Here is an 18494-nt window from a genome sequence, read left to right as displayed (position 1 = left end):
ATTCCTACAAAATGCACTGTAACAATATCCTACAAGAACCTCTCCTCACAGAATTTTATTTTTCGTTTAAGGAAGTAAGGGGATAAAAGGAAGCATTTATTCAATTGAGGCTTTTTTTTCCCTTATCTGGAAACAAATTACCATTCTGATAATTTGTTAGAAATTTATTTATTAAACCTTGATAAGCCTAAAATATTCTTGCTATCCTGATAGATGAAAGTGGTAAAAGCAAATCTGATTATCTAATTTTAGGTTTTATGTAAATCAGTAAATCTTTTCAGGATAAAGGAAGTATACTAAAGACACTTTGGTTTAAGTTGAATGTTACTATCCCTAAATGAAAGCGGAATCTGAGGATCTAGCCACACTTAAAAAATATGTGCCAGTGTTTATTTAGAATCCCTTCTATTTTATTAGAAACAGGAACAGGAATTTCACCAGCAGGAAGTTATAAAATACAGGTAAGTTTAATGCTCCTTTGATTGTTATCCATTGCAGATATTTTGGATCCAAGGTAAGAATCCAAGTAAGAAATAATAAACATCCAGTCCCTGATGACTCATTTAAGTCCTGCTCAACTAGATGAAAGCTTCTACCAAGAAGAAGAACTGCCACTCCTCCTGGCTGGCCTTGTGTTTCTTTCAGTGCTCTAAAGAACTTTGTGCTTGGATAGCTCTGCTGTGTCAGGCTGCTGGACAGGAGTTGATGCTCACGGCACCGCTGACCAGGGCTGCTTTACTGAAGCTCACTGGGCGCCCGTCAATCACAAAGTGACGGATGCAGCCTGTGAAGGGTCTGCCAGGGGCCAAGCGTGGTGTCAGTAGAGACTCTGGAAAAAGAAATGAACACCAAGTTTGCAATCGAGGCATCCCAAGCCCAAATGCCACTTTGTGGCAAAAATATACATCATAATAACCACTTACATTATCAAGATAATTTACATGTCAAAGATGGAATATAGTAATTTACTTATTTTTTTAGGAACATTATCTGCTTTTGAAGTAATATGAACATGTATTAATTTTAGAGTTTTGAGTATAATTCAGCTGTGTATTTACCACTGAAATTTACCACTTACAAGTAAAATCTCAGCAGTGAATTTTCAGGATTTGCTTATGCTTTTTTAGAGTTAATTTCACCTGGGCCTCACTTATTTTATATGATTTACTGAGACAGAGGAAAGAAAATTCAGCTTACAAACTCTTCTTGGAATTGGTTAATGTTTCTGTTTAATTTGTATCATTACCCTTCATCCTTAATCCTCCACATTTTTGCCAAACTTGTAAAATATAATTAGAAAATAATGAATTCAAATAGACTAAACTTTAATTTTCCTGAGCTCTTTTCCAGGGCTTAAGAACTATAAATAGGATAATGATAACTAGCCTGGTCTTTGTGTGGGTATAGGTGCCCTGGGGTATGCCAGAGGAACTTTCTCCCCTTATCTTAATTAGAGATCTGGAAGAAGCCTTGTGCTTATTAATTGTACAGACACAATTAAATGTGTTGAAATGATAGAAGCAATATAATTTAAAGCAATTTAGAGAGCTTAGGAATATCATGAAATTAAAATCCATTTAGTCAAAGTTTATTATTATGTACAAAACAGCTATGTGAACAGTGGCAGATAAAAGATGGAAAACACTCAGAAATCAGTAACTTGGGAAAGAACATAAAGAAGGACAGCAAGTTAAATACCATTAAGGGGCTGTAATAAGTTTTCTAAGCAATGTAGATTAAGAATATGCAGAAGCTTTGTTTATTGAAGATAAATCATGGAAATAGCATTTCATATTTAGAATGATAAGCATCAAGTTTTAGATTTGGAAGGGGCCTAAGAGATCAATTCCCCTTGGCTCTACATTAGTATGACTATATGTATTCTTCAAGACTGTACAGTGTACATCATCAGAATAAAGAGTGAACAGGAAAGAATATAAGGGTAAAACATCTCTTTCTCCTGTTCATTTTAGATACCAGCTTTAGAACATGGATTTTGAATCTGCCCAGCTTACCACTGTTTGGTTCATGGGGGACAAATTCTAGAGAAGGCATTTCATATAGAAATTATGGTTTGCATAATTCACTATACAATTTATTACAGCAGTGGCAAAGTGCCCCAGAACCCTAAGTAATTGATTAATAAAATCAACACATGATTTTAAGAGCAAACATTCCTCAGGTTGAAAGCTTGACTATATACAAAATAATGCAAGATTTTCAGCAGAGGAATGAATAGTTGCTAACTCAAAAAGTTAAGTTCTAATTTTGATTTTTAAATGATCATAAAATAAACTTGAATTTTCTGATACAAAGTTCATGAATTTCAGTGCATTAACTCTTTGTTGATAGAAATAGTGTGTTACCAGAGCTCTGCCTGGTATGAGAGAGCTGGTTGGGACTGTAAGATTTCAGTGCATACAGTGGTTTTGTTTATGCCTAATTTCCTTTAGTTATTCTTTTTCATGCCCCAGTTTCTGATGTGATTTTAGTGGAGTTAATCTTGAACAGCTCAAAAATTAATGATGTTCAGCTTAAATTATACTTTTTTTCCCCCTAGACTTGCTGCATGATCTGTAGATGGAATTAAAAGCTTCAATGGTACAGTGGGCTGGTGGGTAGGCCCCACTGGCCTTGCTAGTTCCTATGTGCTGGCTCATTAGCTCAAATTTGCTATTCATGATACGTCTCAGGTAGGCAGAATTTGGCTTCAGGTATATCTTGCCCAGCCAGTCTATAGAGCAAGTCTTGTAGTGAGAGATGATGGTAGTGTGTCATGCTGGAATGACATACACAAAAAACTGACACACACAAAAAATGACATACAGAAAATCAGAAATCAGAGAGATAAATATGTGTCTGAATGATACAGTAAGCACTTTGAGTGCAAAGTAAAGAACAAATACTGTAACTTCCGTGAGGAAGGGCCATGCTTGTTTGGTCCATCTCCTGGAGCCTAGCACAGTGCTTAATAGACACTCAGTATCCCAGGTGGTACGAGTGGTAAAGAACTTGCCTGCCAGTGCAGGAGACATAAGAGATACAGGTTTGATCCCTGGGTCAGGAAGATCTTTGGAGAAGGGAATGGTAACCCACTCCAGTATTCTTGTCTGGAGAATCCCCATGGACAGAGGACCCTGGCGGGCTACAGTCTATTGGGTCGCAAAGAGTTGGACACGACTGAAGCGACAGCACGTACACGTTTGTTGTGTGATGAAGTCATGCTCTCTGGAAGCAAGGCGAATGCTATTTAGCTTCAACAATATTCTGCAGTGAGTGCCACAAAAGTGGTATTCAGGGTGGGGTGGGGTGGAGCATGTGTGTAAGAAGTGTGAGCTGGATCCTCAAGGTCAATAGGAGTTAAGTTGGTAGAGGTGTGGGAGAAGCAAGAAAGAAGAACATTTTCTAGAAATTGAGGCCTTGTGCTCTTGTGTGAAGGCCTGGAGCAAAGTTCACTACTGAACATTCAGAGAACTGCAAGCCCCAGAAGGTAGGGGGAGGCCCTAGAGGCAAGGGGGCGAAGTGGGGAGAGATAATCAGGACTTTGCATGCTAGGCTGACTTTGATCCCGTAGGTCTCTGGGAACTTGCAATATTTTAAACTATGTTGTGATCTCCAGGAAGAAAGCAATGTGCAGAAATGGAAGGACTGACAGGACCCATCTTTCGCACTGTACCTGCATGAAGTGCAATGTGGTCTTTACCAGTATTTCAGAACTGAAGCCTGGAGCAGGAGGAGAGGACTAAGGAATGGAGACAGGAGTGGATAATAGAAGTAAAGGAGAAAGATAACTTTTTGAGGGTCTCCTATTTCATCAGTGAGTTGTTATTGTCTATACTGGCATTTTGAAAAATCCACATTACAAAGCAGAGGACTGCTTAGTTGCTACTATTTTGCGAGTACCCAAGACTGGATGCTTAATCTTTCTCACTCTGTTGGTTAAAGCGTTATTTGCCTTTACATGGGTCAGTCTAAAATAGTATAGTTAGGATGCAAGGAAAAACTATGTTAAGTTTTTCCTTTACATCCTCACCAAATTCCAGGTGTAAAAGCTTGATTTTTCCCTCATGCTACCTTTATCATTCAATTTTCCCAAGTGAATGAAGTGTGTGAAATAAACAGTTTCAACAAAAGGTCATGGTCCCTGCTTTAGAGGCTTAAAGTAATTGTGGGGGGTCCATAAGTGCCCTATCACCACCTGGGACTATCCACCGTTCTTGGCAGGTGACAGCATTGATGTTACTGATGATGTTTACAGAACTGCAGCTGGGAACCTCTCATAGGGAATATCACTACGTAGGAATAACAGAATTTATGGTCTGCAGCTGTTTTCACGTTTCACACTAGTCCTGGACGGGAAGAACTGTGTATTCTCTCTTAGAGTGGAAGAGGAGTAATTGTCACCAAACTTTTAGTCTTCTAAGGTTCTCAGATCCTACAGCAGCAATAGCAAATGAGTTTTCTTTGTGTAAGAGAGAAAACAGAGTGTGTGTTTCGCTGTGTGTATGTGAGATGTGTGTAAAGAGGAGAAAAAATTAAGCAGATACAGCAGAGGGAGAGTAGTATGTACTGTTTAGAATGCTGTGGGTAGTTCTTATCTGTTATTTTGTTTTGATCCTTAGATGTGCTGTGTGCTTAGTAATTGTCAGTATACATTTTCCTATGAAAGGATGTGTGTGTGCTCAGTCGCTCAGTCATGTCTGACTCTGTGACCCCAGGGACTGTATCCTCCAGGCTCCTCTGTCCATGGAATTTTCCAGGCAAGAATACTGGAGAAGGTTGCCATTTCCTACTCCAGGGGATCTTCCTGACCCAGGGATTGAACCCACATCTCTTGCATCTCCTGCACTGGCAGGCAGATTATCTACCACTGTGCCACCTGGGAAAGTTCCCTATGAAAGGATATTGTATATAAAATTCTTGGAGTTACTATGTGAATTATAAAAATACATAGCTCAACTCTTAATACTGTAATAACACTTATGAGATCTTAAGTGTTTTTTTGGATTTGGAAATTCGTCACTTTAAATAACTCTTACCTGGAACACCTCCAACAAACACAGGCTCCCTGTGATCAACTGGTTTTGGGTTTAGGGGTCCAACCACATGGTTCACTTCAGAGTCTACATCCAACTGAACCACATTTGAATCTCTAATAACTGAAATACAGGGAAAAGAGTGGTCATAAGTGATATTGAAGTGATTAATTTTCACATGAAAGGGAATAATTTATTACAGCAATAGCTTTTATTTATTCCAGAATAAACCAAACACTTGCCTCTAATCACTGAAAACATCAATGTCTAACCAATCACTGTAAAATTTTCCTTTGAAAGGGAGAATATTTAGAATACTCTTTGCTTCATAAATAATGCATTATTTAAACAACTCCATAAGACTATTCTGGCAGCATTAATATTTTCAAATCACATGTGGATTCAGTATACACATTTTAGTACATTAACATTTGATTCTCTTTTCTTGACTACTTTTAGACTGTCAGTTATTACCTATTCTGTCATATAAGTTATATAGACTAAGTTCTTCTAAGTCATCATGTCACAGGTGGGTGTATAGGCTCACTTTATCAGGGGAACCCAGGACACACAGCTTTCCTCACCTGTAATTCTGTGCCATCTGCCATCACAGAGACTCTGCTTGGGTGTCACTGAGGTAGAAAAGTCTCTGATGCCATTGTTGACTTTCACTATGACCTGCAAAAGACAAGGCACATTGTAGAATTTTATTTCATTTCTCCTCATTGAGATAAGATGAGATTTCTTACATTTACCACAGGGAAGCAAAACTTTGAACATCCAGACATTAGCTTTGCAATTTGAACACAAGGGGTCACTCTTCAGTAAACTAGAGAAAATGTGTTCCTCAGAAAGAGAACAAAATAAAGACACCGGAGAGAACAGGGGGCAGAAGAACAGTAAGATAACACAATGAATTCCTTTAAAGATGGAATGTGCTGTACAAGGCAGGTAAAGGTACTGATGAAGAGCATGGGCTCTAGAGCCAGACTGCCTGGGCTCATACTCAGGCGCTCCTACTTCCCTCACTCTGTGCCACGTTTTCTCATTTGCAAAATAAGGGTGATAACTGTAATACTTACTTCACAGAGTTATTGGGATTAAATGAGTTAATCCATATAAAGCATTTAGAATAGTATCTGACACACAGTAAGCACCATATAAGGATTTGTTTTCATTGTTATATGGTTTCATAGAATATACTGGAACTCAAATGAAAATCAATTATGTTATTGACATTGACGAAAATATGCTTCATATTTATTTGAATACTCTCATGAATGTTCTTTAGTAATATTATTTAAGGATGAAAGTGGTGTTTAATTATAACAATTTTTTTTATTTTTAGCAGCTGAAAAGAATGTATGGTATGCATACATATTATAGACAGATGAAAGTCTGCTGCTTCCATTTGTTATAAAAAATTTGTATTCTGATTCTTTTATTAAAACCTTTTAATTATTGATTTTTTTTGCTTTGCCACAATTTCATGGCTCTTTGCTCTAATCAAATCAATTCCCAACATATGAATCTGAATCCAAAAATTGCCTGCATTTAAATTTTACATTATAGTTTCCCTGTTGTTTGTTTTTCCCCTCAGTTAGGAAAGATCGATGAAATAATTCTGTGAAATAAAACTGCTTCAGATCTAGAATACAAGGTCAGAGAAGACAGACTTGTTAAAACAATTTTTAACACACTACCTGCCCATTTTTCACGTGAACATTTAGGTATTCCCCATTGACACTGTGGCCGTGAACAAGGGTTCCAGAACTGCTTCTGGGACGGACTTCAAATGCAATCTCAAACTTCAATCCAATATTGAAAGACTCATCTGTGGAGAGAAATACTATTAGTTCTCAAGAACAGCAACCTAAATTTTGTAACCATGGCATGATTTTGTAATTGCATATTTTTGTATCTCTTTTGGAAAGTTTGATGCATTTTTCAGGAGATAAGTAGAAAGTGTCATTTTCCTTGTCAAACACACTGGAAAGCTCTGAGCGGGTCTGAGATAACTAGTGTACCATTCCTGTTGTGGAGTGCGGGGTGGAAACAGCATGCTGAAAATACGTCATGGCTATGGGAGCTCAGGTGAGGAAAAATTGATTCCAACTAGCAGGACCATTTACTATTTCAAAAGTGAGAAGCAGGAAAGAGCTAACTAGGAAGAACTGATCTGAACACAAGTGCAGTCTGAGATGTCTGGAGAGCACTGCAGAGGCCAGTGTGGCTGGTGTGTCACACTGCAGAGGCCAGTGTGGCCAGTGTGTCAGTGCCCTGCGAGCGAGGGTGGAGGGGGAAAGTCAGCAGGAGCCACATGGGGAAGGGCTCCAGGGCTCCAGTAGGGAAGATAGACTTGACACTGCAGACATTGAGCAAGGGAGCTGATTTGATCAGATCTGTATTTAAAATAATTCTTAAAAAAGATCACTGGAGCCAGTGCTGCAGAGCATTTGGGAGGAAAGAGAAAGTTAGAACAGCAAAAGTGGTTAGGAGCTGTTTTTGCAGTGATGCAAGAAAATGAATTCTTCTTAATAGCAGCTGTGTTCACTCCAAGAGACTCACTGCAAAGCTGGGCATCTTAATAGTGTTCACTTCACGCATCTTCTTATAGGTCACTTTTTAAAGTTTTCCTGCTATTAATGTTTATTGAAAACATAAATTGTGCAGGTTGCTATGCTTTTCGGGCTGTCTAAACCTTTTGAGTTCTTTTCACTGAAATTCAATGAAAGGCAGAGGAATGTGCCTGTCCGTGTTTTCATAGGGATAAAGGAGGAGAAAGGAAAGTAAAATCGTGAACTAGACAAAGAGGAAATATTGCCTCTGGTTATTCTGTTGGACATGGGGATGGTTTAAGAAGGAGTAACTGGCTGCACTGTAAGGTCTTTATTCAGGGCATGTTGAAGGCAGGAACATTCTACTATCTTCTTTCTCAGCACCTGTTCTGTACCCTCCTCACACCTAATGGTTGCTCTATAGAGTGCTGTTGGAATGGACTGGATGGTGACTGTGTGTAGTCTATTTAGGATTTTATTTCCTTATTTTTAGAACTATTATGTTCCATCACTTGGCACAGGGACTGTCATGCCAGAGGCACACAACAAAATCTTTGCTGAGTGAGAGTAAGAGTTGAGAATAAAAATCCAGAAAGAAAAAATTTTAAGGATAACGTTGTCTGCTGGAGTTGCTGGAGAGGGGAGGAAGTGGAACTTTCCTTAGTAGGAACAATGGGTGCTGTTTATTAGGAGCAGAGAAAAACCCAGTGTGTGAGGTAGCCAAAAGCCCACACAGGTTAGACCATGGTGCAGCACAGAAAGTCTAAAGGAGCCAAGATGGTCTATCCCCAGAGGTTTGGCAGCTGTGGAGAAGCACTGGCTGGGCAAAGCAAACAGGGATTGGCATGGTCCATGTGTCTATTTGGACGGCAGTAGAGGAGAAAGGTGGTCCTTATGAAAAGTGACCATTTTCAAGGGCTGAGTTTGATATTCTGGTTTTTAACTTTGGGCCCAATATCCCTGTTAGCCATCTCCAGGAAAGAAGTATTTCATGATTCATGTTTTAACATAAGTCACGGTTACCTAGGACCACGTAACCTCCTTCTGTTGAGAAGTATGTTCCTGTTTCCATTGGACCTTCAAAACAAGGAGTCACGCTAAATGTCTGAGAAGCAGAGGTGATGGAGGCCCCATTGAGCTGAAGATTGCTGAGGCAGCCACTGAAGCTGTAGACCGAGTTTATCTAGAGGAGAAGATATTTCTTAAAATCCATTTTCTCAACACTCACAGATACACCAATGAAGGGATTTGTGTCCTGAGAGGAACCCAGTAATTTCTTGCCCTATTTGTTTTAGATATCTGAATGATCAATCATTTTCCAGGTTGTTGCTTTTTAACTAGATCTTTGAAGCTAGAATTTTGTATTACATAATGACAGCCTACTGTAATTAAGGTACAAAAATTCAACATTTTTCACAACAAGGTTAATTGCAACTGTGGCTTTCAAACTGAATTAGAAATATTCTCATTTGTTTTTCTTCAAGAAAGAAAGCTGTGCCCTAGATCACCTAATGCTGATGAGGGCTAGCAAAGAACTAAACTGTTACATCTACTGTGGTTAAATAAACAGTGGCGAATTTGCTTTATTGGCTTGTGTTTGAGCATTTATCATACCACAGGACATGAAACACGGGCCACTTTAGATAACTGATTTCACAGTTTTAGAAATCTTTCTTTTAAAGAAGCTGTCATGGAATTGGGACTACTCATCTAAAATCAAATTAAATATGAACATTTCCCCCCATTTTTGCTTTACACACACATAGTAATGATCTTTGTTGTTGTTGTTTAGTCACTAAGTTGTGTCTGACTTTTTTGCGACCACATGGTTTGCAGCCTGCCAAACTCCTCTGTCCATGGGATTTTTCCAGGCAAGAATACTGGAATGGGTTGCCATTTCCTTCTCCAGGGGATCTTTCTGATCCAGGGATCAAACCTGAATCTCCTGCATTGGGAGGCAGAGTCTTTACCATTGAGCCACCAGGGAAGCCATTTAACGGGATCTTAGAAGTGTATTAACTCTTTGTGTTAAAGTCAAACCTGTATTTATATTAAAAATAAACTTAGTCCTTTGATGCATTCCTTTATTGCTAAATATTTTTGAAGGTCCAATATTTTAAACTTTTAAAGTACCAAAATAATGTTGTTTTCTTCTACCATATCCTCATGTCCCCCAAGGGGTAACCACATTTCCTTATACACTTACAAATTGTGTGTGTGTGTGGTGTGTGTGTGTAAGAAATGAAAATGAGATCATAGTTTACATAATGGCCTGAAAGTTTTTTTTTCTACCCAATAATATATAATGTAATGACTTGCTTTCTTTTTTGGGTGATTTTTTTTTTTTTTTTGGCTGTGCCATGCAGCTTGCAGGATCTTAGTTCCCTGACCAGGAATTGAACCCAGGCCTGGGGAGTGAAAACACTGAGTCCTAACCATTGGACCACCAGGGAATTCTCTTTTGGATAGTCTTAAAAAGCATGGGTACTTGCTGAACAGATAAGCATCTCCTTGAGATATAACTTTTCATGACAGTTTATACCTCTGAAACATTTTTCATCTCACCTCTACCTTAGAATCAAAAGATTACTCTGGGCTTTGTAATGTCACAGGGTAGACAGACAACCACAAAACAATACCCACTAATGCATCCCATCTCCAGCCAAAGTACAGTTTTACTTTTGCCAGTTTTCTAATCATAAAGCGAGGGCTAGATCAAACAATCTTCCAGCTCTAAAGGTCGATGGCTCTACCTGATCACAGCTGGCTTACCTGGACATTTTTCACAGCCCTTCCAGGAGCCACACCTCCCAAATAAATAGGACCCCTGATTTTCCAGTCAGCTCCTGTAGGGGGAAGACTTTCTTCTAAGACTCGAAGTCCATCAATTATCATTCGGCCGCTGCTCTTTTCCCGAATAAATATCACCTTGATGGAGAGAAGGACAACAGCGTTATCTTTAGTACATCCAAAGATCAGCGGAAAGGCTGTGTTGCTTCTCCTCTCAACTTTGCTATCATTTGCAGTGCTGCAGAAGTTCTTTAAAGAGTGGTCCTTTCACTGAAGGTCAGGAGTTTGTCTCTTCTTTTGAAGCCTGATTTAAAGTTACAGGCTTAATCTCTGAATACAGTTTATGTTTAGCAGAGTTCTTTGTCCCAGCTGGCAGCCCACATGCTCTCGCTCCTAAATTTAATTATAATTAATTGTAATGCAGCTGACATTGCTTACTTTTCCCACTATACACACACTGAATTGCTTTGATATTTAGGTTATTCTACCTGTTGTATTCTTTCTTCCTAACAGATTTACTCTATTTTGTACTTTCCATAGCTTAGTCTATGAGACATTCAGCAATCACAGAAAATTTAGAATATTATAGGCAGTGGAAAAAAACCCAGTCAAGTGAAAAATCCTTAGAAACCAAACTTCAGCTTATGCTGGCCACTGATCTTTTGTTTAAAATAACTGCACTAAAAATAGCTGATCTGTCAAAAAAATTATACTCAGATTATATTTCTTTTAAAATAATAAGCTTCAAGATTTTTGTAATAAATTAACGAAAGTTTCTGAAACTGAACTCTGAACATATAGCAACAGAATTTGTAAATGGGTGTTTCTAGAGAAACCACTAGTGGGGTATTAGAATGGTGGACGTTTGCTGATAATAATATTCTCTGCCTTTAACTTACATCATGCCACAATCCATCATTGTATTTCTCCTGGCTTCTAATCTTCAGTTTCTTGTGGCCAACATTAAACATGAAAACCAAGCGGCCATGGGCTAAGAACAGAGTCATGAAGTCATTCTCTTCTTGATCTGAGACATAGAAAATCATCCCATGGGAGGAACGTGTTTTCAGACGAATGGAAAACTGGGATCTGGTAAATGAGAAGGAAAAGCTTACCACTTGTCAAAGAAGACTGTGATCTCTAACTTCCCCAAGACAATACAGCATAAGGAAGAATAAAGCCATCTGATCTAATCCCAAGCAACATTACTTCTAATTACACCTTATTATTATTAGTGAATATTAGGTAAGCCCTGCTAATTCTGGAGAAGGAAATGACAACCCACTCCAGTACTCTTGCTTGGAAAATTCCATGGATGGAGGAGCCTGGTAGGCTACAGTCCATGGGGTTGCAAAGAGTGGGACACGACTGAGTGACTTCACTTTCTTTCTTTCTATAGTTCCTCTTGGAGAGGGAAATGGCAACCCACTCCAGTGTTTTTCCCTGGAGAATCCCATGGACAGAGGGGAATGGTGGGCTACAGTCTATGGGGTTGCAACAAGTCAGACACGACTAAGCAACTAACACAACTAACATACTGCTAATTCAAAAATGTAAATCCTCCTCCATTTGCTCATACAACAGGGATAAGTCCCACATTTAAGAAAGTGTTGTTTCAATAAATGCTGGAGAAAATGTGGAGAAAAGGGAACCCTCTGGCACTGTTGGTGGGAATGTAAACTGATACAGCCACTATGGAGAACAGTGTGGCGATTTCTTAAAAAACTAGGAATAAAACTACCATATGCATGAGTGCTAAGTCGCTTCTGTTGTGTCTGACTCTTTGCGACCCTATGGACTATACCCCATGAGGCTCCTCTGTCCATGGGATTCTCCAGGCAAGAATACTGGAGTGCACTGCCATGCCCTCCTCCAAGGGAACTTCCTGACCCAGGGATCAAACCCACATATCTTACATCTCCTGCACTGGCAGGTGGGTTCTTTATCACTAGTACCACCTCAGAAGCCCAAAACTACCATATGACCCAGAAATTCCACTGCTGGGCATATGCCCTGAGAAAATCATAACTGAAAAGATACCAGTATCCCAATGTTTAAAGCAGCACTATTTACAATAGCCAGGACACGGAAGCAACCTAGATGCCCATTCACAAGTGAATAAAGAAGTTGTGGTACATATGTACAATGGAGTATTCCTCAGTCATAAAAAGAAAAGAGTTTGAATCAGTTCTAGTGAGGTAGATGAACCTAGAGCCTGTTATACAGAATGAAGTAAGTCAGAGAAAAACAAGTATCATAAAATAACACGTACATAAGGAATCTAGAAAAATGGTATTGATGAACCTATTTGCAGGGCAGGAATAGAGACACAGACACAGAGAACAGACTTGTGGACACAGTGAGGGAAGGAGAGGGTGGGACCAATTGAGAGAGTACCATGGCAATGTATACATTACCATACGTAAAATAGATAGCTGGTGGGAAGTTGCCATTTAACACAGGGAGCTCAAACCAGACATACCTAGAGGGTTGGGATGGGGTGGGCGGTGGGAGGAAGGTTCAAGAAGGAGGGGACATATGTATAATTATGGTTGATTCACATTGTTGTATGGCAGAAACTGACACAACATTGTAAAGCAATTATCCTCCAATTAAAAATTTTTTTAAAAAAGTGTTGTTTCAGTAAAGGATAATATCATGTCTTGCTTTGAAAAAATGATTGCACTTGATTTAGTAAAAATCTCTATGCTAAGGAAGCTTTATGTAGACAAATACTAGAGAGCAATTAATATGCATATAAAAATTTGCATAGAAACAATATGATTTATGTACTATCTAAAATACAGATTCAGTTTTCTCCCCATAAAAATTAATCAATGGATATCACGTGCTAAAAACAGCTACCAGAATGTGTAGAAATCAAATAAAATTTCTAGAAATTCAGCTTTAGGCCACAGATAAGATACATTTATTAAGCTAATTTCCAGTTTGATTAACTCTGTATTTTTCCTGAAGAATACAAAATACTAATTCTGCCTATTAGGAAAATAGGAAATTAGGAGTTTCTTATTGAATCCACTGACGGTATGAATGTTTGAAAGAGCTATATAAGAGTATCTAGGTGCTAATACTTTAAAAGAAATCTTAAATAATCCTAAATAACTTGGAGAGTTGTGAAACACCAGGAAGAAGCAATGAACTTTAGAGATAGCTTGAGGATCAAGAGAGACAACAGTGCATTTGTATTTTTGGTGTCTTTCCTTATTAACCTTCCAGTAGTTTAGATGCATTCCCACTTACAGTCTGAAAGCAATCTGTGTCGGAAAGGGAAGGTGATAGTAAGGTTAGATGATGAGTCATTTAAAATTTCCCCCATCTTCCTTTCTTTGATTGTCTTTTCTTTTTCATTAAGTACAGCAAACTCCTAGGACAATGCTATTATATGCACCTTACTTTTGGGAAGAAAGTCACAGAGAATGTTATTTATTGGACAGTATGAATCATGTACTATTTAACATTTGTTTTGATGAAAAAAAGAACAAGATTAAAATAGCACAGAAAAATTATAGGAAAAAGAAGAACATATGGCAAGTAAGGATGAAGCCCAGCCATGGCATCAAGCTTCTTAACGGATAGTGTGTTACTTTACTTTTCACCAAAATCTCCTTTTAGGTGTTCAAACTCTTGACGGCTGTTGGCTGTCCCTCCGTACTGATAGGCATGCTCTATTGCTCTAGGGCTGTTGGAAAGCTGGCAGTGAGAGTCTCTTGGAACATTCCTCTCTAGGAATTTCAGGCCAACAGGATCCCACGAAGGAGCATCTTTACTTTTCTCTCCCTGTAAGAGTAGGACATGACTCATTTAAGGGATAAAACTGACATACTAGTAGCAAAAATTCACTTTTAATTTTTTATCATTAACAATGATGATTAAATAATTAAAGAGTACATTTTTGTACATATTCCACTAGTAGAATGTTAGACCTCTCCATTCCTCTACTACCATAAGCAAATGCCAGCAGTAGCGGCCGCAGTAACAACAAACAACAACAGAGTATGTTAACAAACCCAAAATTCCCATTTACAGTCTAAAAACAATTTGTACAGTGAAGCTATAGAGACAAGTGCTCTGTGATTTAAATTAAATGCACATTTTAATCAATGGTGGAAAATGAAAAAATTGGCAATAAAGACCCCTGAGAGACTCAATAAGTAAAATCCTCATATCATATACAACAATACCACTTGAATTTACATATTATTATTTATATATCCTGCATAAAAAGTTCAATACTTAGTAACATCTTCAAAATATTTTTTTAAGAATGTTTTGGGTGATAAGATATGTAGCAAACATGTGACAAGATATAGAACGACTTTAAAAAATTATTTTGTGCTCTTAAAATTTCACTATTGATTTTAAAATTTCCAGTTCTGAAACTACAGACTAATATTTAATGGTCATTTAGTCAATTTCTGAAGCAAAAGTAAATGCAAGTAAATCTGAGCATTCAGTCATTCACTCATTTATTCAAGCAAATGTTTATGAGTACCTAATAGGTAGGAGTGAAGAAGAAAAAAAAAAAATCAATGTTTCTGTGTGCCTTCAGTGGGCAGTGTATGGTGGGTGGGGAACAGAAAGGTGAGTGAGACATGGTTCCTGTTTTTTAAGGACTGAAAATTGATTTGGCTTTTAAACAACAAATTGGAAGACAGGTTGTAGCTGGATAGAAAGGACCTTAGATGACTTGGTAAAGGATGAGGTTTTGTTTTTTAGGTGATGAGAAGCACCACAGATTTGAAAAGCAGGGAGTGGCCTGATCTGATCCACTTGGGAAGAAATCTTGCAATAAAGTAAGGATAGAGAGAGAGGAAATATTTGGAGCTAGGGATAGCTGAAGAACACAGCAAGAGTCAGGTTGAGACACAGGACCGGGGGGAGAGGACAATTTCTGGTTCAGGATTGCTGAATGAATGCATATAGCCTTCCCCCTCCCTAATTCCCACCAAAATGTCAAAAGAACTGTACACATAAAAATAAACCCACCGTAGTCCTGGAAGTATAGGAGGATTTCTACTAGTCAAGCAAAGCAGTGTGGAATTTCCATAAAACAATATCGTAATACAGATTGGAACAGATTGACAACATAGATATTTTTTTGGTTGTGCTGGGTCTTCGTTGCTGTGCACAGGCTTTCTCTAATTGTGGCAAGTGGAGGGCATGTAGAATCTTCCTAGACCAGGGATTGAACCTGAAACCCCTGTATTAGCAGGTGGATTCTTAACTACTAGACCACCAGGGAAGCCCCAAACTCTTAATCTCATATGGGAAAAAGATAAGACCTCCAAAAAAGTCTGTGTTCTAGGCAAATCCAAGAAATCAAGGAAATGCAAATCAAACCCACAATGAGATATCTCCTCACACTTGTCAGAATGGCTATCATCAAAAAGAACATGAATTGGTGAGGATGTGGAGAAAAAGGTATCCTCTTACACTGTTGGTGGGAACGCAGACTGGTGCAGCCACTGTGGAAAATAGTATGAAGGTATCTCAAAAAACTAAAAATATAACAGAACTACCATATGACCCAGCAATTCCACTCCTGCGTATATACCCAAAAATAACACAAAAACTCTAATTTGAAGAGATACATATACCTAATGTTCACAGCAGCATTGTTTACAATTGCCAAGATATGGAAACAACCTAAAAGACCATCAAAAGATGAATAAAGATGATACATACATGATACACACACACACAACAGACTACTACTCAGTCATAAAAAGAACAGAATTTCGCCATTTGCAGCAACACAGACTGACTTGCAGAGCATTATGTTAAGTGAATAAGTCAGAGAAAGACAAATACTGTGGGATATCATTTATGTGTGGAATCTAAAAAAGACAACAAACTAATGGATATAACAAAAAAGAAGCAGACTCAGAGAGAGAACAAACTAGTGGTTACCAGTGGGGAGGGGAACGTGGGGAGGGGCAATACAAGGGTGAGAATAAGAGGTACAAACTATTAGGTATAAAATAAGCACAAGGATATATTGTACAACATGGGGAATATGGCTAATATTTTATATTAACTATAAATGGAGTACAGCCTTTAAAAATCATGAATCACTATATATTGTATACCTGTAACTTATGTAACACTATACAACTATACTTCGACTAAAAAAACAAATAAAATAAAATAGGGGTTAAGGCTGGCCTCACTGATCAGATGAGACTTGGGCAATCCTTGAGGAGAAGCTGTCAATGCAGATATTTGGGGGAAGCATGGCCTAGGTAAGAGGAAAGCTCAAGAAAGGATCTTAAGGCAGGAGTGTACCTGGCTTGTTCGAGAAACAGCCAGTAGATCAACAGGAGGAGAAGAGCGAGTGAGAACAAGGGTCTCTTACAACATTGTAGGAACTTCAGCGTTGATTCTAACTGCAGTAGGAGGGGCCATTTTGAACACAGAAGTAACACGATAAGGCATGTTTAAAAGGATCTAGTTGTTGTGCTGAGAATATACTATTGGGGAACAAGGTAAAACAGGGAGGTCTATTGGGAGGCTATTACAGTAATTCAGATGAGAGACGACAATGGCTTGGACCAGGATGGGAGCACTGGTGCTTGAGGGCATTGTTTACATTGGGCCAGGAAGCAGGAAGGAGGGTCAGACTGAAAGAACGAGAAGGAACTGGACTTTCATTTATAATGAAGGCGAATAATGTACATGCTAGGTGTAAAACGGATGAGAGAATAGTCATCAGTGACTGCAATTTAAGACTCAAGATTTTGAATGCAAAGTCACTCTAGTTGATGCCACAGATCAACTGTGGATGTGAGTGGTTAAAAGGAAGGTCAAGGAAGGAGGGAAAAATAAGGTAAGATCAGAAACCAATGATTTCTAGGACTGTGACAGAAACTAGAGGCTGTTATGCAACAACAAATGATACTAGAGAATGATCACAGTAAATAGTATATATTTTTATATAAAATACAGAGCAATTTTAACCATTGTAATGAAAAGCAGTTGGAAGTAAGAGCAAAAGCTTAATCAAACTGTTTCTTAGGGAATAAGAACTGATAGAACAAATCTGGTAAACTGCAATATCAGATACTACAGAAATCATATCTTTCATACAAACACAGTTGCAAATGAGTAAATTCAATAAAGCACCAGTGACTAGAATTGTATGTGTGGAATACAAGGGCAATCTAAAAGTTGGCGCAGCATTATCTTTTACCTTTTTTTTCTGATTGGTTTTAGGCTTTGAGGAATTTCTTCCTTTTTTGTGAAGGAGAAACAATGGTGAAGACTCAATGGGACACTCATAAAGAGAAGTGTGGACCTTTTCAGAATACCGCTGGAAATCTTCAACCTCTACATCTCTATCCAACCTGTGTTTGTAACAGAGGAAAGAAAAATCTTAAGAATGTTGTTCAGAATTACATGATGAAACTATGGAAGTCAAAGAACTTTAGCAATTAATATGTGTGTGTGTGTGTGTGTGTGTGTATGTGATGGGTCTTTATGTACCAACCACTATCTTAATTAGAACCCTTTAAATGATCATTTAACCAATTAACCAATAACTCTGTGCCTTCCCAGCACATTCTGCCAGATGAATATATCTTCCCTCACCATGTCCTGGATGATGGGGACCTCATCTGTGTTACTTAATCTGTATTAAATTCCTCCCTTGCATGTTTTTGAACTCAGGGGGTTCTCACTGTCTTTGTTAAGGATAAAACAACATGGTCGTCTACTGAATGGGAGAAGATGTTTGCAAACAATATATCTGATAAAGGGTTAATATAAAAAATACACAAAGAACTCATACAATTCAACATAAAAAAACCAAACAACTTGATTGAAAAAGGGGGCATAGGACCTAAACAGACATTTCTCCAAAGAAGACATAAAGACAGAAAACAGACACATGAAAAGATGCTTAACATCACTAATCATCAGGGAAATGCAAATCAAAACCACAAAGAGATACCACTCACCTGTCATGATGCCTATCATAAAAAGACAAGATACAATAAGTGTTAGTGAGGATGCGGAGAAAAGGGAACCCCCACGTTTTGTTGGTAGGAATGTAACTTAGTGCAGCCACTATGGAAAATAGGCTTCTCAAAAC

General features: G+C 38.3%; 1 protein-coding gene across 9 annotated transcripts in view; it reads right to left on the bottom strand.

Annotated features, from left to right (window-relative positions):
* Positions 1 to 388: 388 nt before the first annotated feature.
* The window catches only part of LAMA4 (laminin subunit alpha 4), a 145893-nt gene continuing 127787 nt past the window's right edge, over positions 389 to 18494 (bottom strand). For all 9 annotated transcript variants that reach the window (XM_081529613.1, XM_081529608.1, XM_081529610.1 and 6 more), the window contains 9 exons: positions 17595 to 17748; positions 13995 to 14182; positions 11284 to 11473; positions 10367 to 10522; positions 8618 to 8777; positions 6740 to 6870; positions 5621 to 5714; positions 5040 to 5159; positions 389 to 829 (listed from right to left, as the gene is read on the bottom strand). In XM_081529613.1, the coding sequence (XP_081385739.1) occupies positions 684 to 829; positions 5040 to 5159; positions 5621 to 5714; positions 6740 to 6870; positions 8618 to 8777; positions 10367 to 10522; positions 11284 to 11473; positions 13995 to 14182; positions 17595 to 17748 (1339 nt within the window). In that variant the 3' untranslated portion in view covers positions 389 to 683. The remainder of the gene's footprint in view (positions 830 to 5039; positions 5160 to 5620; positions 5715 to 6739; positions 6871 to 8617; positions 8778 to 10366; positions 10523 to 11283; positions 11474 to 13994; positions 14183 to 17594; positions 17749 to 18494) is intronic.

This window comes from Giraffa tippelskirchi, chromosome 9 (genome assembly GCF_054371585.1).
Source record: "Giraffa tippelskirchi isolate mGirTip1 chromosome 9, T2T-mGirTip1v1.2.pri, whole genome shotgun sequence".
NCBI classification, from domain to species: domain Eukaryota; kingdom Metazoa; phylum Chordata; class Mammalia; order Artiodactyla; family Giraffidae; genus Giraffa; species Giraffa tippelskirchi.
This window is presented reverse-complemented; position numbering and strand designations above follow the sequence as displayed.